At 43.3% G+C, this 20,645-nt stretch overlaps 1 protein-coding gene across 2 annotated transcripts in view; it reads left to right on the top strand.

Moving 5' to 3' along the window:
- Window positions 1-50: 50 nt before the first annotated feature.
- Window positions 51-20,645, top strand: part of MAP3K3 (mitogen-activated protein kinase kinase kinase 3) — a 37,240-nt gene continuing 16,645 nt past the window's right edge. The window contains exons 1-7 of one of the 2 annotated variants that reach the window (XM_048320296.1): window positions 51-160; window positions 6,744-6,865; window positions 7,359-7,448; window positions 10,272-10,312; window positions 13,319-13,418; window positions 14,440-14,553; window positions 17,484-17,604. In XM_048320296.1, coding sequence (XP_048176253.1) covers window positions 157-160; window positions 6,744-6,865; window positions 7,359-7,448; window positions 10,272-10,312; window positions 13,319-13,418; window positions 14,440-14,553; window positions 17,484-17,604 — 592 coding nt within the window. In that variant the 5' untranslated portion in view covers window positions 51-156. Of the gene's footprint in view, window positions 161-6,743; window positions 6,866-7,358; window positions 7,449-10,271; window positions 10,313-13,318; window positions 13,419-14,439; window positions 14,554-17,480; window positions 17,605-20,645 lie in introns of both variants that reach the window. The other variant, XM_048320290.1, reaches the window with a different exon arrangement.

The raw sequence follows: 20,645 nt of genomic DNA, 5'->3' as shown, positions 1-20,645 counted from the left end.
AGCGCGGCCGCCGGGAGGAGGCGGCGGCGCGGGGCCTGGGAATGTGGCGGCGGCGGCGGCTCTGAGCCCTCCCCCTCGGCCCGGCCGCCATGGAGCCGCGGCGGTGACAGCGCCGTCCCGCAGCGCCCGCCGTGAGCGGGGCCGCCGCCCGCAGACATGGGTGAGAAGCGGCAGAGAAGCCCCGGGAACCGGGGCCGCGTCATGGGCCGGGCACGGAGGGGGCGGGCAGGGGGTGGCGGCGGCGCGGACGAGCCTCTCGGGACGGCAGCGGGGGCTCCCCGCGCTCCGGGCGGCTGGCGCGGGGCGCTCGGGCCGGTGCGCGGCCCCGGGCATCGGCAGCGCCGCGGGGAAACGGTGCGTTTTCACGGATTTGGTTAAAACGGTAAAAATCGGTTTACGGAAAACGTACGGTGCCCCAGGCTTTTACTAAACTTGGCCAGACAGAGCCGGCGGGGATCAGCGGGTCGGACTGAGCTCAGGGAGCTCGCTCAGCCTCCAGGAGAGGTTGGCTCTTCTTGAGACGGGAATTGTTGTGCTCCAGCTTAATTGGGGAAATTTTTGGTATTAATCGCAGCTTCGGAGTCCATCAAAATAGATTTTCCTTTATGGAGCTCCCCCGAGTTCTCATTTGCCATTCTTAGCCCAGACAGCAACATGTAAAAACAAGCAAAGGAGTTGGAAGAACTCTTTTTCGAGAGGGAGATGTTGTTATGAGGAGTTGCTATGACTGAATTTGATTGATTAATTCAAATTAATTTGGATTTGGACTGTATGTCCTGTGTAAAGAACTGCTTATGGAGGGGATCTTGTGTTTCCTAATTCCTTTTTCAGCTTAAAGAGAGGTTCTAGAATTAAACTTTTAATCGTTCTAAACCAGAACTTACTCATATTTGCATATTGGCAAGGGAATCCCTGCTGTTCTAAGTGTGGAGTTTCATGGCTTCATGGGCTATAGCTTTAATATGTCTTCCCTACAACCAAGTTTAGTTTTCTAAGACTCTCCTTCATTTAGTCTGCATGCATGATTAGCTTTTATACTTTAAATTCAAAAAGCATTGCAAATGTTCCTCTACAGCTGCTTCAATATCTCTTTACTCTGCTTTGATTTGGTAAATACAACAAATTCATGCAAATCCATCACTAAATTTCTCTGCTACAAAGAGAGGAATAGTGCAATCCGCTCTGTTTAGAGCAGCAAGGTGGTTCATAAACTTAAAATGGTTTAGAAGTAGGAAGTTGGATTTCCATTAAAGTGTTTTCCAATGGCAGTTGGACCTGTGTTTGTAGACATGTGAGTGCAGAATGAAAAAATACAATTTCATGGACCACTCCACCATAGCATTTTGTGTATCATGGCACAGCTGCAACCAGATCCCTTTATAATGGGAAAAACCTAAATTCATTCAGCAACTCTAATCAAATAATCTGATTAATAATGGGTAATGGGCTGTATATCACGCTCTGATGTTCTTTAATCTGGTGTTTTGTAACCCACCTGAAGGACACGTGGGGTGGTTGATGTCAGAGTTTGCTGGAGCTCCGGTGGTTCAGCCAGGGCTCACCTGGAGCGGATCCGAGCCCTGCACAGCCGGGACAATTCCTGAGCTTGATTTCCCTGCAGACCCTCCTTGGCAGGCTTGAGAATAGGGCTCTTGGGGATCTCTGCCTCTCTCGCTGTCCCTGTGCAGGGGTGAGCGGTGCTGGCTCTGAGGTGTGCAGGCCCTGCTCGCTCCAGTCCTTCCCTCGATCTGCTGGGTTTTCCTGCCTGTGTCACTTCCTTCCCTTGGCTCACACGCACCCAGTGACACCCGGGGGGAGGGAGCAGGGCTGAGCCTGCAGGTTAGGACCAGCTCAAATCCCAAATCCCATTTTTGTCCTTTAATTTGTGAATGAGAAGAGGGATCCTGAATATATCCTACAAGGGTCAGCCTCCTAGAGCTCTCTGATTTTTCCTCACTCTACAGACCAGGTCATTTTTGATTTCCCAAAGCTGGGGCACAGCAGCATTTTGGTACCACTTAAACTGCCCACAGCAAAGGACTCAAAATGAAACTCTTTCAAAAGACCTTTTTGAGACCTTTAACATAGACACAGTTTGTCTAAAATTTCTTCATTGCCCCTGGATCTGCCAATCACTTGCCCAAACCAGCTTTGCTGTTGCGGTGGTAGATAACAAATACACAGATTTATTCACTTTTTTCTCTTTTAAACCAATGTGTCATCATGGCTCCTGCTATCACACCACATAAAACATGATCCTGGGTTAGGGGGGTTCACAGACTTCCTGTTTTTATCCATGTGCAGATACTTTCGCTGTTCTTTGTGACTTTTTTTTTTTTTTCAAAACTGTTTCCATTTCTGACTTGTTCAGACCTGTGTAACAAACCACGGATTGGTTGAAGTAAATGCTTTGTGGAGAGGAATAACTTTCTCTGTGAGCAGCAGTTTGCTTTTATCGAAGTTATAAAAATCCTTGAGTGTAGTTTTTAAAACATGAAAAGCATTTCCTGGACAACATCTTTCCCGCACAAAGCAGAACTGTGTTTCCCAGACCTACTGGAGACCAGGCAAAACAGGGTCTCTCAGTGCACTCCAAAAATTGCTTCGTTTTCATTTGTAGCAGCTTCTGCATTGTGTGATTAATGTAACGCTGCTCCACGTGCTTCTCCAAGGCAGTCTATGGAAATTCTCTGTGTGGATGGAAATAAAGGAGTGCTCATGCTTCTCAACATTAAATCCATCACAGTGCTGTGTCCTCACTGGAGACAATTTTTCCCTACACTAGCTCAGATCAATATTTGACTTTATTTTATATTTTTAAGAGGTAAATACTCTGTCATGTCCTACCTCATCAACATAGGCATGAATTACAGGATGTATGGTTTAGTAGTAGTAAGACTACTCAGTGTAAGACTACTAAAAAATGTATTATAAGATTCAAACTCACCTGAAGTTGTTCCATCACCTTTGTTAGAACGTGAACTGTTCCAGTTTTATGAAGATAAATAGTATTTCAGTGTTAGAGCAACTGCAGTGAGTGAGATACAGACCTTGCAGGGCACTAACTGGGGTTTATAGAATATCTGGAGTAGGAAGGAACCCACAGGGATCATGGAGTCCACCTCCTGGTCCTGCTCAGGACACCCCAACAGTCCCACTCTGGGCCTGAGAGTGTTGAGCTCTAGCGTTTGCCAGATGCTGCCCTTTAGAGTTTGTGTTGTTAATTCACAAGTTGCCTCAGCTAATAAATAAATTCTCTTTGTAGCCAAGCTACAGTCAGTAGTAAGGGACACGTAGTTGGCTGGATGTGTCCTCTGTGACACGATTGACTGAGCAAGCTGGCTGTACACAGCCTGGAACCCGGGATCGAACGCCTGTAGCCAACCATTGTAACCACTGATCTTTGCTTTCCAGTGATGATCCTGTTTAAAGGAGAATTCTTATTCCCAGACATATTCTTTGATTGACTTGATTTCTTGTCATGAGCCCTCAGTTATAAACTGCTTTCATAGCTGGTTTGCTTCTTGCCCAAAGGAACTCTGCCAAGACAAGCTCTTCTTCATCCTCCTGGTATCTGGCCAAACCCAAACTGCGCTGTAGTGGAAAACTTGTATCCCAGCTCTTCCCTGAGTGTTTTGGGTGGTAGGAACCTCAGGGATGTTCCAGGCCTTAGGTTGTAGTATTTTGTTGTGCACAGTTTCAGCCTTTGCCTGCGAGGTGACTCCAAGGTTGTGCTTAATACCATCAAAGTGAAAGAGTACCAGTAAATTGGAGGCACTCCAGTAAAGGCAAAGGTTAAACGTTCAACTGTAAAGTTGGAAACTTTAAAAAAAAAAAAAGAAAAGAAAAAGTTGTGCCGTTGCCTACCTGGAACTTTAGCTTCATTTACAGCTGTTTCTTCACACTTTTGTCCCACAAGGGGTTACTTAGTGCTGAGATAGATCCCAGCAATTATTTCCTTTGGCTGATGTGCTTCTCAAAAAGCAGCCTCTTGCTTTGGTTGTGTTACTTACACCCCTCGCTTCTTTCCACACAGTTGGAATGTCAAGGAGTGCTCTCTCTTCTCCACTGCCACAATGTGGTTATTGTCTCATTTGGCTTGTCTTGGACAGCAGAGATTTGGTGGGTTTTGATTTGGATTTTTTTATATTCTCTGCTCTGCATTCCTTTTTTAAGAGTTTTTCTGTAATTAACACCTTCTGCAGATCCATTGCGAGATTTCTTTTCATTCCCTTCCATGCTCTGGTCTAGGCTCGATGTTTCTGGTTTTTGATGTAACATTCTGAAGTCCACAGTGGATGTATCTCAGATGTTGGGTGCTCTCAGGACAGAGTAAGGACTCAGCTTCCAGTGCCTGAAGGGAGCCTGCAAGAAAGACGGAGAGAGGCTTTGCAAGGGCCTGGATGGACAGGACACAGGGAATGGCTTCAAACTGCCAGGGGGCAGGGATAGATGGGATATGGGAAGGAATTCCTCCCTGTGAGGGTGGGCAGGCCCTGGCACAGGGTGCCCAGAGCAGCTGGGGCTGCCCCTGGATCCCTGGCAGTGCCCAAGGCCAGGCTGGACATTGGGGCTGGGAGCAGCCTGGGACAGTGGGAGGTGTCCCTGCCGTGGCAGGGGCTGGGACTGGATGAGCTTTGAGGTCCCTTCTAACCCAAACCATTTTGGGATCCTGTGAAACCTAAAATAGACCTGGGCAGAAACTATTGGTTGCAGCAAAGATAATCCTAGTGTGACTTCTGTTCTGACTGGGACTTCTTCAGATGTTTCCTCCTTACAAATAGGTGTATTTTTCCCCTGTTTTGCTTCTAACCTTTGGCAGGATTTGCTCCCTGCGTGCTTTACAAGCCATGTGTGTCCCACATCAGTCATCTTTAAGCATTGCAAGAATCTAGTTTGTTATTCAGACATTGATTAATTATTAAGCCAGTCTTCTGCATAAAACATAAGCTAACTGCTTTGGAGAGACTCGTGAACAAATGCACGACATGAAATTGCAGAAACAAATAGTCCCAATGAGTCCCTTTTACAGAGAAATACAGATGCGAGTCAGTCCATCATTTGATGTTCAGCAGCTGTTCCCAGGACAACTCTTCCAAATGCAAGTGATTACCCATCAAACCACTGCCATGAATGAGGGATGAGTGTGTAGCCATGGTGGATTTTTAAAATTAAGTTTCAGTTATTTACAAATCAGCTTCAAAAACACTTATTTAAATTCAAACTCCTCAAAGTGACATATTGAGGGAAGAAAGGAGGAGCTGTGCATATCAGGCACTGCACACCTGACACACCATTGTGTGAGTAGGGCTGTGATGGCCTCATCTGGTTCACATCACTTCCAAAAGTCCCAATTACCAAAAAAAAAAAAAAAAGCTTTACATTCAAAACTGGGGTTCAGGTCCTCCCAGACTCTTTCAGAAAGGGCAGATTCTCCTGGGCATGTCCAGAGCTGATCAAATCATTGCTTCAAATTCCATGCCTAAGTAATGCCTTAATATCAGGAAGGATTTAACTGGGTGTATTACTTGCCAAGGAAACAGCACTTCATCCCTAAAACCTTTTTGAGTCTTGATATGTGAGACACCAGCCAGCCAGTCCAGTGGGCAGGAATGTGCCAGGAGCAGAGTGACAGCATGAGGTGCTGCTTTGTTAGCTGTGGCACAGTGCCTGGCAGCCAAGCGCCCAGAGCAATCCCATTTTGGACAAAACTTCGCTTGGCAGCTTCCTTTACCTTTTGTAATATCAAGGAATTTAGGGTGGTTATCCTTGCTCAAGTAAAGGATTAATTTCCATAGCTTTTAGACCTTCGTGCACCATCCATCACAGCCCAGCTACTGTGCATTTCTGTCCTTTTACATCTTTGTTTTTTTCTCTAAACGTTGCACAAAGTTCTGCTAAATACCGCTTCTCAAAACTCATAGGCAATGGGAGAGAATACTTTAAATTGGTTACATCAGGAATCTTCAGAAAGTAATTCTTAGTCAGTGGAACATACAAGAAAAAAATCAGTGTGTGTTTTTATATTGCTGCAAGGCAAGAAGCCTTGAATTGAACCTGCTGCATTGTACTTTGCCAGCAGACGGTGTTCTTAGTGCTGGACAACTTGAACCTGTTCAGCAGATCTTGAAATCTCATGAAATGGTTTGAATTTTATTCCATCAGCTTGTTCCGAGGGAAGAGAGGAATGTGTTGGGGCAATCAGTGCAAGTGGATTTGTGTTCAGAGATACTCCAAGATGATTCTTCGTCCAGATTTTCATTTCTCTTTCTACTGGCCATGGTTTGTTCCACTAGCAAGCAAGAATTCAGAGTTAACAGGATATAAAATGGGAAAGAATAGACTTTTACCAGGTTTTCCTTGGCAGAAGCACATCAGTTTGCCCTTCCTAAATGCCCTGTGATGGTCTAGCAAATCTGTCCAAGTTTTACTGTTTGTTGTGAAGCCTTTTGAACAGAATTAGGGGCTGGGGATAGTCATTCTCATCCTTACTCTGGCCAGATCCTTCTATGACATTGGACAAGTGACTTAACATTTATCTGTCAGTTTATTATGTTGTGATATTTGGCTAAGTTTGGGCTTTTTTATGACTAAATGAAATCACAGTGTATTTGCAAAGGTCCTAAAAAGGATTGTTGTTCTATGAGCCAGCAGAAAACCAGTGCAGAACTGTCAGAGGTGCAGAAATGCCATGGTTGGTGCTCACCCAGACAACTTACTCCTGAAATTCTTGTGCATCACAGATGAACAAGAGGCCTTGAAGTCCATCATGAAAGACCTGGTGGCACTCCAGATGGGCAGACGTCACCGGCTGCCTGGGTATGACACCATGAAGAATAAAGACACTGCTCACTCCAACAAACAGGTAATGGGCCAGTTAGTGAGTACCTGAACTGGTGACCTGGAGGCAGAGGGGGCAGAGCAGGTGGACAGAGGATCTGCTGCCTTGGCTCTGTCCTGTGCTTCCAACAGCCAAAGCATCAGATGTGAATTAGATCCTCCTTGGTCCTGCTCAGACTGTGGCAAATATGGTAGCTTTTCTATTTTTTATGCTTTTATGTAAGATCTTATGTATTTTATATATAATATAATATAACATAGTATAAATTTTATGTATCTTATATTGTATATGCTCTATATTTATTTTTAAATAAAATATTTAATATATATTACATTATATATGTGTATATATATGTATATACATGTATTTGATAATTTGCAACATCTTAGTATACTGCATTCTCCCCACATGTATTTTTTATGGGGTTTGCTCTGCCCAGCTAAAAAATTTAGCAAGTAGCTTTCTGATTTCACAGTCATATTTCCATTTTTTAAAGTGATTTTATTGTTTTTTAAAGAAAAAGCACAATGCCAGCAGTCCCCCCCTCTTGGGCAGCCCAGCAATAATGAACCAGTGTGCCTCTGCAGTGGAAGAAAAAAAAATTCCGGTGAGAAAGCTGGTTTCATTTCCATATTAGCAGTTATAAATTAGGAGTATGTCTTCAGGTTGTGTGCAGTGACTTTATGGATTTCCTTTAAGCAGGTGGGAGGCCAGGAAGGCATTTCTTCCCTGACTCTGTCCTGATGTAGCAGTGTGTGCACATTTGTTGTAGGGTCAGGACAAGGGGAAAAGGCCTTAAGCTGAAGGAGGGCAGGGTTGGGTGGGATATTGGGAAGGAGTTCCTGGCTGGGAGGGTGGGCAGGCCCTGGCGCAGGGTGCCCAGAGCAGCTGGGGCTGCCCCTGGATCCCTGGAGTGTCCAAGGCCAGGCTGGACACTGGGGCTTGGAGCACCCTGGGGTAGTGGAAGGTGTCCCTGGCCGTGGCAGGGGGTGGGACTGGATGGGCTTTGAGGTCCCTCCCAACCCAAACCAGTCTGTGATTCCCAAGGTAATGAGTGGTGGAGTCGATGCTTTGAAGTCTCTTTAGGTTGGTTCCACATTCCTCCAGACTTTTCTTGGAGAAAACGATGGTATTGATGTTCTGGTAAAAAGGAAGGACAGAATAATGCAGCTTTGTCTGGAGATGCTCAATGTCATTTAAATTAAATGCTTCAAAGCAAAAGCAACAATTCTAGTCAAGAATTGTTTGTCCATTACTGTAGTTCAAAATTAAATCAAGTTACTGGCAGCAAGACTGACATGAGCAGGAGAAGTTTCCTATGTCAGTAAAATAACTCTTCTCGGTTTTATTCCTGTTACAGGTTTAAGCTTTTTGGAGCAGGCTTTGAAGTTCATGTCTGTCTTCCTTATGCTTTGCCTGTTCACAATCTACTTGTTCAGCTGGATCTGGGATTTCCTTGAATGTGTTGGACAAATCCGTAGATGAAGTAGTACAAAATCCTTTCCAAATCACTTTGAAACAGAAATTCAGAGATGCCTTAAATCAAAATCTGTAATTGTGATTTATGATACCACGTCACAGAACTGGAACACTGAAGTGCTAAACTTGGATTTGCCTTTTTAATCATCTCTGAGGACAGTTTATGCAAATTGCTGTAAGAAGTGGTGGATTCACTGCTTTCAAGGGAAACTGAAAGCACTGGATGCTTAACTCCTCTAGGTTCTCTCTGAAATGGGAACACCAAGATCACTCTGAACACCTTTTCTTAGATCTTTGATGAGTAGACATGAATGGGCAATGTCAGGTCCTTTTGGAAAAATCAAGCAATAAATGCCAAAGTCCATCCCCTTTTTCCTTTTACTCCAAATTACAGGCTTTGAAGCAAGCAATGGAGTTGAGAAAGTGGCTGTAGTTTGCTTGGGTACCAGCAAGTTAGAGAGGTTTCCAAAGAGCCCTGGGGATCTTTTAGTGTTGTCTAATTTCAACTGGTGAGAGCTGTGTCAGTTGGCTGCTCCAGGGCCTAAACCACATCTTGAGGTCAGAAATTTAATATGAAAAATGGTTTGAATTCCATTGCATCCAAACTGTTCTGTTTAGTTCCTTTAGGCTGTGCTACTTAAAATAGTATAATGTTAAAACAAAACCAGAGCCTTACTTTCCTGAAAATCCTGATATAAAGCAATCATTGCTTCATGCAATATGTCTAAGAACAACTTTTTGATCAGGAGTTGGCTGGTAGACATCTTTTATAGGATGTTATTCTTATTCTGTTTGCTGCATTGTTCCTTTACTGCTCAATTCAGATGAGTTCCCCAGAATTTGTTTCATTTTGGAGTAATTCTGGACTAAGTTCTTTGTCTTCCCACATCTAAAAAAATGCCCTTTAAAGTTAGGTGTGAATGACCCACCTGCAGCTGGTTGTTGCTGGCGTTGGGAAGGTCATTTTCCCTGGTCCATGCTGTCCCTCCAGCACTGCTGCAGGAATCCTGTGTCCTCCTAGGGCCTCCCTGGGTGCTTTTGAACTGCATTCTTGACCACTGGGCCTGCCAGAAACTTCCTCCAGCTAAAGAGCATTTCCTGGCCATGTTTTTTTGAAGTTCCTAGATGTATGATTGCCTATTGTCTGAGGCTTTCACAGATGGCTTAATCTATTCCAATCACATAAATTGTGCAGCAGAAATGATGGAGTCTTATCAGAGCAGATTTTTCCCTTTTATTTTTATCTTTCTGACCTAAATTGGGGTTTGAACTTCGATGTCCAGAGTTGAAAGTTCAGCTTGCTGACTCTTCCATGCCACAGAGCATCTTCTGAGTTTACAGTGACTGCACAGGTTGCACAGTCAGTGCTTTTAACCATCCAGATGGAGGTAATGACCCCTTTGATGAAACCTTAGAGCTTTAAAAGGTGACACAGAATCAGCCTATTTGTAACTCAGCTTGAGTTCCAGGGGCTGCATTTTTGCAAAAGCAGAGATTTAGTCCGTGTCTTAAGAATAAAGAATAATAAATTGGAATAAAAATTAAAAATAGGAGTAAGAATAAAGAATGTAGCACATTCTCTCTCTCTTTTTTTGCCATGCATGCTTTGAGCATGCTTAAAGAAAATTAACTTCAGATTAATAAGCAGTTAGGACTGAATTTCAGATTATTCCCATGCAGTGTTAAAGATTAATTTTCTTTAAAGTTTATTTCAGTGCCCTCTGTTTAAGTGACAGTTTACAAAAATTACATCTTAGTTTTTACCCTTTTCCTTCTCTTTCTCCTTCAGCAATTTCTCCATTCCTCACATGGTGTGTTCATGTATCAGCCACGTGTTTCCACATCTGCTTCAGCTTCCGTGGAGAAAGTTAAAATATTAAAATCATGATATGATGCTTTTGTGTGTGCCAGAGTTTGATTGTGAGCTCACCTTTTGTTCTTTCTCCTGCAGAATGATGTCAGAATAAAGTTTGAACATAATGGGGAGAGACGGTAAGTTGGCCTTCACTGCTTTGGATCTCTGCTTAGGAGAGTAATTTAGTCATCAGTAATTTAGCTTAAATATTTTGTTGGCTTTGCTTTCCTTTTTCCTGAATGAAAATCACACAGTGAAGGCAATAGCAAACAGGTCACACACAACTTGGTTATTTTTAGAGATCACTGTGTCATAAAACACTGATTTATTTCCATAATATTTATTTGTAAGTGAACTGCAGCATTTTTAAAAGCTGTCTGCCCTGAAATAAGTTCAGCCTGAAAGTCTTATTTCAGATGTGTTCCCATTTCGTTTCATTTAACTAAAACCAAATGAAGCTGATCAAATTAGTGTCATTCTTTTCTAGTTTCTCACTTCCTGATGCCCTGTCGTTATCACTGCCCTGCTGTGATTGAGCAATAGATACAAGGGAAGATTTTTTTTCACTGGTGTAAAAGCTTCTTTGTTATTTCCTCTGATATTTGGTTTTGAGAGACATTCTTTTACAAGAAAACCCAGAAATAACTGAAATAGCAGTTTCAGTTTTTACAGCATTGTTTGCAATGGATAAATTTGCTGAAATATTTCAAAGTAGGTCTCAAAAAGCCTCTTACTTGCCATCAAATTGAGAGGAGCTCTCGAAACGTTTATTGACTGGTGGCTGTGTGAACACTCAGGAAGGCTCCAGGCTTGTCTGGGGTCTCTGAGTCTGTTCTCACTGAGGGAAAAAGAGATCTTGATGCTGGGTTATAATGTCCGTATTTTGGAAGATATTAATTGGGTTGTAAGCATGAATGTATGTGCCATCTTCACAGCCATCTTGTGGGAATCCTTTGGTTTCTCCCAGGCCAGACAGTACTTCCAACATGAAGTGGTTCACAGTTTCATGATAAAATGCAAATTTAATGTCAATGGTACAGGAGTACAAGTTGCCTGTAGTGATCCTCACAGCCTGTTCTAGGAGAGGTTATTGGCTGAGTTGTTGAAGCTCTTCCTTTGTCAGATTTTGGGATTTCTGTTAGGAAAGCAGAAGTGTTCTTTGTTGGAAAAGCAGGCTGTGGAGAATAATTTCTACTCTTCCTCAAAACTTGAACTGTTTCTTTCACTGAAATCCTACATGATGAATTCTGTCACTGACTTTTTGTGCTGAGAGAGAAATGTGACATGTAATCATCTCTGGGATCTGCTTCCTCCTTTGTCAGCCAGGTCTGCTCAGCACTCTCCTCTGTCAGGGGCTTTCTCGGGACGACACCAGAGCCACAGTGGGACATGTCACAATTTCTTGTCACACCATGTCAGGACAGGGGAAGTCGGCAACAAAATCCTGTCATCACAGGCTTATCATCTTGCCTGTCTGCTGGGTGCATTTCACGTGGCATGGAGCTCAGGGGGGCAGAAGGGTTTTTTTTTGGTTTTTTTTTTCCTAAAATGAAAAGTTGATTGTGTGTCAGTCTGATTATGCAGTTGTGCTTGCCTGAATTCCCTGCTCCCAGCACAGTGTGCAGTTCCAGACAGGGAGCTTGCCCCAGAATGTCAGTGTGTGTGCTTGGTTTCACGGGCGCTGCCAGATCTAACCACAAATATTTAAGGTGGTCAGGCAGGAATGGGCTTCTTAAACCCTGCAGTCCAGGATTTTGTGTTACAGGAGTGCACAGAGTTTTTAAACTAATAGAATTTGTGGCACCTGAGAACAGCTCTGCTTTTGAATGCACTGAGTGTAGAATGGGAGCCTTTATAAGGGACTGAGATCTGCATTGCATTCGTGTGGTGCCAGAGCACTGTAATTTCATGTATGGGTTTCTAGGAATATGTAGAAAATGTTATTGTGGGCTGCTTTTTAACAAGGACAATTATTTCCAAATAGCTGAACATTGTAGGTCTGGTAGCAAGATAACCCTTCATGGGAAGGGGCTGAGGAAGCCAACTAACACAAGGGTTATTTAAAACAAAAGCTGCATCTCATGGAAGGATACCCAAGGCTGATGAAGCTGTATTGATGGGTGGATGGATGATTGGGAAACTGAGCCTTCTCTCCAAAGCACAGGTTCATTACAGAATCACAGAATCCCAGGATGGTTTGGGTTGGAAGGGACCTCAAAGACCCAGTGCCACCCCTGCCATGGGCAGGGACACCTTCCACTATCCCAGGTTACTCCAAGCCCCGACCAACCTGGCCTTGCGTGCTTCCAGGGATGGGGCAGCCACAGCTTCTATTGCCCCTACAGAAAGCCACCCTCCCTCCCTTTCCTCACAAACTCATGTGAGATAATTCAGGATTTCACTGAGTTGCCTCTGAGCAAGACAGGTCTGGAGTTTCCATAGTCCACTCAGTAACTTGGAAGTGCAAACAGTCCCTTGATCATTTGTAGTGTGCTGATGTAGCAAAAGAAATAGGAAGAAGATATATATAAATAAACTGAAAGTTCTTTGGTTGAAATTGATTTTTTTTCCTAGAAGTTAACTAGCAAAAATTGCATCGGAAACAGCACTAATCTTCCAATTGAGGACAAAAAGTATAACCAGATACTATAATAGTTCATGTGTGAAGAGGATCTTGGATTGTTTAGCCTGGAGAAGAGGAGGCTCAGGGGAGGCCTTGTTGTATCCTGTTATTTCTGCCTTGTGACAAGTTTGTTAATTGGTGCTCACAATCCAGCTCTTTGTGGCAGTATCTCAGCTGTGCCAGAGCAGGTGGTATTTTTTAAGCCAAGGTGCATGGGGCATTTGTATCCTGTAATGTGAAAGACATTTATTCAAAAAAGGATACTTTTCTGCCCAGGACAAAGGGATTCTATTTGAAATCTCCAGCTGAGTGTTGCATTTTGGCAAACTCTATGGAAATGGGCCAGAGATCAGTAATTCCTTATTGAAATAATACATACAAATTTAAATTTGAAAGGTTCACTACCTGCTTGAGGATGAAAGGAAACCATTCAAATGTGGGTTTAATGGTTCAGCCATCTGATTTGATTGCTTTATCAGGTGTATCTCTGAACTGAGTCAGTGATTTTCTTTCCTCCCAGGATTATCCCATTCATCCGTCCCGTGCGCTACGAAGACGTGCAGCAGAAAGTGAAAACAGCCTTTGGGCAGCCCCTGGACCTCCACTACATGAACAACGAGGTACTGAGCTGTCAGTGGTCTCTGGATGATACATCCTTTCCCCATCACAAATTCTGTACCCAGAAATATTAATTTTTGGGTCTTCCTTTAATACAAGCCGGTGTTGAATCCCTGACCCAATGCAAATGTGCTGATCCTGATAAAGCATCTCACTGCTGTGTGTGTTGTACAAACATCAGCATCTTGTTCCCTTGTTCTGGTGTTGCTTAGGACACTCTCTTAGGAAAGTAAAAAAAAAGTATTTGAAGTATTTTGCTTTCAAAAGCAACTCTTGCAGGCCAGTCTGTGCAGTGAGAGGGCTGTGGGCACTGCCATTGGGAGAGGAGGTGACACAGGGAGCAGCTTTTGTCACTGTTAATAATCAGAAGTATTTTGGTGGCTTTCTCATCCTGGACACACTGGCTTTTCCTTGTTTTTGGGGTTTTTTTGTTGTGGTGTTGCCCTAATGAGAGAGATACAAAACCCCAATCACCAGAGAAAGTAGGACAAAAGTGAGAGTTCTTTGTTAATAAAATTCCCATTTTAAGGTGTGAGTGGGCTGTAAAATAGAGGGTGTCTCAGCCTGATTTCATGGAGTCTTAACAGCAAGTTTTAAATTCTAATTTGATTCCCTCTTTCAAAGTCTTTATCTTCTTCTTTCTACCTGAAACCGAATTTTCACTTGATCATTAGGTCTGGATTCATAAGTATTCTGAGACCGTTTTCTCATCAGAGAGTCAGGGGCTGACTTGTTCTTTGCAAACAGCAAATCCAGGTAGCAATTAATGCAATTAATACTTTCATGGGTGGTGCTTTAGAGGAATTCGCATAGGGTCAGCCGTTTCTCTGACATGGGAGTAAAACCTCATTAAAAAGGACAGTAAGACAGTATTGGAATGAAAATTTGTGGAATAACTGAGCAACCAGAATCCTGTTTCATATTCTGGTATTTTTCTAATGTTTGTTCAAATACCTAATGTAGAAGTAGACTTATTTTTTTCTGTCTTTTCTAATGATTTTTTTCCTGTTCTTTACTTTGCAGCTCTCTATTCCTTTGAAAAACCAAGATGACCTGGATAAAGCTGTAGATCTCTTAGACCGGAGCTCAAATGTGAAAAGCCTGAGGATACTATTGCTGTCCCAGGACAGAAACCATGTAGGTAACAACTTCTGGGACTGCAGCAAAATGAAGGGGTTTACCCCTCAAGACTCTAAAGCAGGATGGCAGCATTACCTGGGAGTAACAGGGATTATAAAATCACTCTTCCCAGGCGCAAATGCGTGTGTTTATCCTCTTTGCTTTGGTTCAGCTATAGGTATCTTTGTGTGTTGGGACTTTTTTTCCTGGCTTTAGCAGCTGTTTGGGGGCTAAAACATTGCAGCTTTTTAAGCTGTCATGTGAAGGCCATTTTATATCGAATACCCAGTGGCTGTAGGCAGAAAACACTTGATGACATGTGGAATTATTTGGCCTTTGGAGCACAGGCTGTCCTTGAAGAAAAGCCTTTAGCACTTTTTTCCTGGGTGAGAAGCCTGGGGACAGCTCCCAGTGATTTTTCAGCTCTGTAGCCCTGATGCACTGAGTCCAGCCTGACTCTGTGGAAACTGAGTTGCCTTTGCTAATAGTGGTGTGTTCACACCTAAGATGAATTGGTTTGTGTCTTGGTTCGCTCTCATCTACCACAGGTGGCTGTGGCAGTGAGTATCAATGTACTTTGCTTTTTTCAGCAGAAAAGATCATAATATGAGAAATAAATCTTTTAAGTCAAGCTCCCAAAGATGCCCATTTTGGACAATGAATGAACTGCAAGCTGAAGAGGGCAAAAAGTCAGAAGTTTCCCTTATTCCTGATCTGTGACTGGAAAACACAGTTCATTCAACTAGTATCTCTATTTTTTTTTTTTTCTTCAGAATTAATCTCATGCAGCTTTTCAAGCCAAAGACCTCGATAGCTTAGATACTTGTTTTGTTAATTACCACATTCTCCTGAAGAGCGTGACACAAAAGGTGCTCTGTTGGTAGTAGCTTGTCAATCTGGAACGTTCATCCCTATTCAAGTTCTGCAGGCTGGGAGCTCAACTCTTGAAATAGTCACACCTGTAATTCTTGGAACTGTCATGATAACGTAAATGGACTTCTAGCTGTTCTTTAATTTGATGATCCATGGTAATGGAAGTACAAAGACCTTCAGGAGTGTTAACAGCCCTTTCCCAAATGACTGGGAAGGTCTAGGAGGGGATGATGCTGTTCCTTGTCCTGTGCCCTTTCCCTGAGCATTTGTTGCTGCCTCTTCTGAAGACAATACTTGGAAAGAAGGTCTTTGGTCTGACCTGGTGGTCTGTGTTGTCAGGAAACATCCTGCAAAAGGTGGCCTCAACTTTCGGTACAACACAGTCAGACAATCCTCTTTCCCAGCCCTCTATTGATGTCAGTGCCTCCAGGCTGCAGCCAGCTGTCAAATGATACCATCTAACTTTGCATAACCAGTAAAACACTTGGTAAATCTCACCCTGCACCAGCCAGTAGCCACTGCTGGTGTTGTCCGTTTATTAGCTGTTTTTTCCTCTTTTACTCAAAGCAGAAAGAAACAGCAAAGCCTTCAGTAAGTGCCACTGTTTCCCCCCCCTCTCCTCCAACTTCCTCTGCTGCTCTGAGTTGCCTGACAGGAGAGCCCTCCGTGGGATAAAGCCCACAAGCCTGAAGGAGATTTCTTGGCTGCATGATCTCATCCCACTGAGGGAGCGGGAAGCATTATTTTCCTGAAATACAGGATGCAGATTTTGTTTTGGTTGTGCTCTTTTCTTTTTCTGGGGATGGAAAAGTGACTTTGGCACAAATGTCTACAGAAAGCAAATGAACTTTACAGCAGTAGCTGGGTCCCTTGTACCAGGAGCCTGTGTTTGTGAGCAGCATTCAGATTAATTTTCTTACGTCTCTTCCTGTGACTCGTTTCTTTTCTCAGTCGGTTCACGCCTGTTGCCAGTCTTTTCTTTATGTTTAGAAACCAGTGGGGAGAACTGGTGAAGTTGGAACACCTGTAATACCAAAACCAGACCGTCCATCAACGGGGTGACCTCTGCACCCTTTATCCAGCTCCCATGAACCTGCCCAGGGTGGAGGTTTATGTGATTTAAATTAGGCTCTCTCCCTACTCTTTCAAGTGTATGTACTTATTAAATGAGCAGCCATTCAGTACTTTATTATTGAATTAAAGTTTTTGGAATAGTCATGCCTTGTTTGCCTGTCATGTTCAAATAATTTTCAGAAATCAGAATTTATTTCCCTGAGGTGTCTTTGGTTATGTTCTTCTCAAATAAGATAAATTCTGTAACTCAAGAGGAAGGGAATATTACACCTGCTTGTAAAACAAGGTGTGTTGGGTCAAGGTTAAAATTGAAAGTGTCTGTAGGTATTGAGCCCCTGCTGTAACACAGGATCTCATTGGCTTGGGGGAGGTTCCATGTGTCTCATTCCTCTTCCTGCTTTGAATGAAATTAGGGCTCTGTGGAAAAATGATCTTTAATTAGATAATAGCTATGTAAGTTCAGGGAAGGATGAATAAATTCATCTTGGCATCTCCTGACTGTTGGTGCTATTAAACTCCAGAATTTGTTTTCACTTAGTCAGTCTGAATTATGAATTTACTTTTTAAAGGCTGTGGGGAGTCAGGTTGCTTCTGAAACAGTGCAGGATTCAGAACTTGTCTCTGCTGGCCAAGGTGGCTGATGGAAATTGTGGGTCCTTCTGTGTCCTGGCCTCAGGGGGGGACAGGAGCCCCTCGTGTTTTACAGGTACCTGGTGGTGCCAGACACTGAGACCTGCAAATCATGCACTTGAGTTGAGCTGCACAAGAGCTTGTTCTAGTTCTCTGACTCCTGTTTTACACCATAACTGTAAACCTTGCTCTTTTGCTGCCTTTTTGTTTGTGTTTTCTGAATTAGTAAGATTTTGGGCTGTGGAACTGTTGCTCAGCACTTCCTTGGTACTAAGCATAATATATTTGAAACTGTGGTCAGGCTGCTCGAGCTCCTTCATCTCACTTCATTTTATTTTATTTTAATTTATTCTTTTCATTTTACCCAGCAGACCAGTTCTTCACCCCATTCTGGACTGCCCAAGCAAGTCAGGATTAAAACTTCCCAATCTGTGGGGGATGTGAGCACACCTTATCAGCAACCAGAACCCAGAAGTAGGCATCTGTCTGTCAGTGAGTATTTTTGCCACTTCTGCATGTTTTTGTTTGTTGAAATGTATCTTTGGGCACTAGTGTTTATGGTACAGCATTTAGGAGAGCCATGAGAAATTGAAAGGTTATTCTAGGACAAGGCAGTTCATTTTCAAAAGCTCTTAATATGTTTACAATAGAATGTTTCAAAGTTCCTTGCTGAGTTGTGGAACAGCTGAGGAGCTGTTAAAGGGGATGTCCTAAAGCCAGAGCCATTGTGGTTAGAAATGTGGAAAGCTGATGTGAGTCCATTAAGCTTTTTATTTAGATTGGCAATTTCAGTTCATGAAACCTAGATTTGATTTTTTTTATGTCGGGCTTTGGAATCTGTCCTGACTTCTGTAATCAAGCATTTTACTCGGAATTACTACTGCATATCCAGCTAGTGTCCTACATTCTGAGTTGCCTAAACTTTCACTCTTGGAGTTATCAGGTGAGTAGAGCACAAGACAAAATCAGAGGTGCACAAAAGATAATGAAAAAAATCAGAGTAACATGTACCTTTGTCTCATTTCTTTGAGTTTCTGTTAGCTCAGTGAACTCCTGTTTAGGGGAAAGGTCCATGTAAGACTTCTGTAATTTTTATGACTTCCATCCCTGGCAGATTTGTGTTATTTCTCCCAATTTCTGTGTTACAACCTTCTGTATAACTGTGCAACACAAGTCAAATGTATTCTTGAAGGATGCTCAAAGCTGTTAACCTTTATATGAAAAACTAAAACATGTAAAACACCTTCCAGGACTTATGGGCCCAAAAAAGTCTGTGGTTTAGGATTTGGCTCCTTGGTGTGAAGCTCAGTGAGCAGTGAAAGTGGAGGAGGAAGGTGAGAGTGTGAAGGCCAGAGCCTGAAATGCTGCTCTGTGTAAAATATTTCTGCTTCAGAAATGAGAGAAGGTAAATTTTGCTGGAAACAGAAGCAGAGGATGACTCTGTTTGTTACAACAGCTATTTTGGGGCTTGTCAGAGCTAATGTCTCAGAGCACAGGTGATGGGAGTCACGAGGGCAGCACCAGGAGCTGGGAATGTCAGAGCTGGTTTGTTTGCAAGTTCTTCTCTGTGGCAAAGGAGTGCTTCAGTTTCATTAACTCTGTAAACTTGAGGCAGAATAATTACATGATTTTAGATCAGTATTTGCAGTGCAAAATATCAAATAATAAATAAAGATTAAACCACAACAGTCTCCCTACTGGGGGGCCCAAACCAGAGTTGTATCCACACTATTCTGACCAAAGGTAACTGGGAGAATGAGCTCAGGGAAGGACTTGTGAATTAGACCAGTAGTTCTCAATGTGGGACTTGTCTAACAAACCTGTTGTATCCTGTGGAGAGTTTGCTGATCCCCTTCTGTACAGTTTGTTTTTATGAAGCAGCAAACAAAGAAGTGCTGAAAGCTTGTGAAGTACGTGGCTGAAATGGGGACAAAAAGACTTTTCCCATCCTTCCTAGTTTGAAGTTAATATGCATAAGAAGAGCAGCATTCCTTGGTCCTGAGAAGGCAGTGGTATCCATGCATGTCTGAACACCACATTTCTTTTTTAACAGACAAATTGAATGCCAAAAATATTTTATTTAAAATATATCTCTCTCTCTATATATATATATATTTCTCCTTTACTGACATTCTGAGGTATTCAGATAATGGTGCCAAAGCCAACAGACTATAGCGAATGTCTGTCATGGATAAACATGTAACAAGTAGTAAGGGGCCCCTTCTATATCCCAGTTACACACTCTTTCCTCCTATCCCAGCTTATGGATAATTTCTGAATAGCTTGTCATTCAGCAGTCAAGGAACCATTAGTTTTATTTTCTGAACATGTCGTACTAGACTGTCACATTATGAAGAGGTCCAGAAGAGTTCCAGTTCTGTCAGAGGTCTGCTGGTAATTTGGCAATAGCTCGGTCTTGCATCCATTTCTTCTTCCTTCTCTTTTCCTATCTTTGGTTTGGAAAAGGAACGTGCCCCGTTTCCTGGTGTTTCAGGCATAGAGACTCTCCAACTCGTACCATGTCATGCATTTAAAGTCCAAAGCAGTGTTCAACAAAAGCTTTTTGCAAGCAGGAGAGGGACCTGTGTGGCTCCTGAGCTCCAAAGGGCCTCAAGCCTGCTGTCACCAGTTCAGAGCTTTGGAAGTAAAGATAACTTTTATTTAAAAGAGAAAAAAAAAAAGAAAAAGTTGCTAAGCATTCTGGCAGGGCTTGTGTTTTTTCCACTCACTTCCTTTGATATACATGGATTTAGTGCCAACTTCCTTTTCCTGCCCAGGGATGGGGCCTTTCCACAACAGCAGCTGGGCCAGCGCCAGCGGCCCTGGGCTCGCTGTGGCCGTGGCACGGTCGGAAGGAGTGAAAGTGCTCCCGGGGCTGGGGAGCCACGCACGCTCTGGGGTTCTCCCACCCGCTCCACATGGCTCCAGACAGCACGGGAGCCCCGAGAGCTGCTGGGGGAGTCAGGTGGTAGCTCTGAGCAGTAGTAGACTGTGGACTTGACAGTCTTGGGCTTAATGATCTTGGAGGTCTTCTCCAACCTTAATGATCCCATGATTCTGTCAATCTCCTTTTGTTACGTAGTTCACCCCCCTTGCACTCTAAGCCATGCCAGCATTGTTCATTTTCCTTCTGCGGCCCCTCAAAGGTGTGTGCTCTGCTTTTCAGCCCCCTCAAAGGTGTGTGCTCTGCTTTTCAGTTCACTTCTCCCGGCTCTTTGCCTTTGCTCTTTTATGACAACAACTTCTACAGAAAATATTTTCCTTGGGAGAATATTTGCTGATCTTTACCCATCTATCCTAGCACCTGAGTACACACAGTTAATTAAAGACAGTGCTGTAAGGAGCACAGCTTGAGAGCTGATCTTCACCTGCTGCCTCCGACTTCATGGGTGACCTTGAGCAGATTGGCTGGACCACAGCAGTTCTTGGAGCTCACAGTGGGAATTGGTGGCAGCTGCAGGTGAATAGGTCACTGCAAAAGGGGGATTTTTTCTTTCTGTGTCTAAAGTTTCGTCTTCTTTGAGACTTGCAAG

The sequence above is a fragment of the Corvus hawaiiensis genome, chromosome 1 (assembly GCF_020740725.1).
Source record: "Corvus hawaiiensis isolate bCorHaw1 chromosome 1, bCorHaw1.pri.cur, whole genome shotgun sequence".
Taxonomy (NCBI): domain Eukaryota; kingdom Metazoa; phylum Chordata; class Aves; order Passeriformes; family Corvidae; genus Corvus; species Corvus hawaiiensis.
The sequence above is the reverse complement of the archived record's forward strand: the minus strand, read 5'-3'. Positions and strand labels throughout refer to the sequence as shown.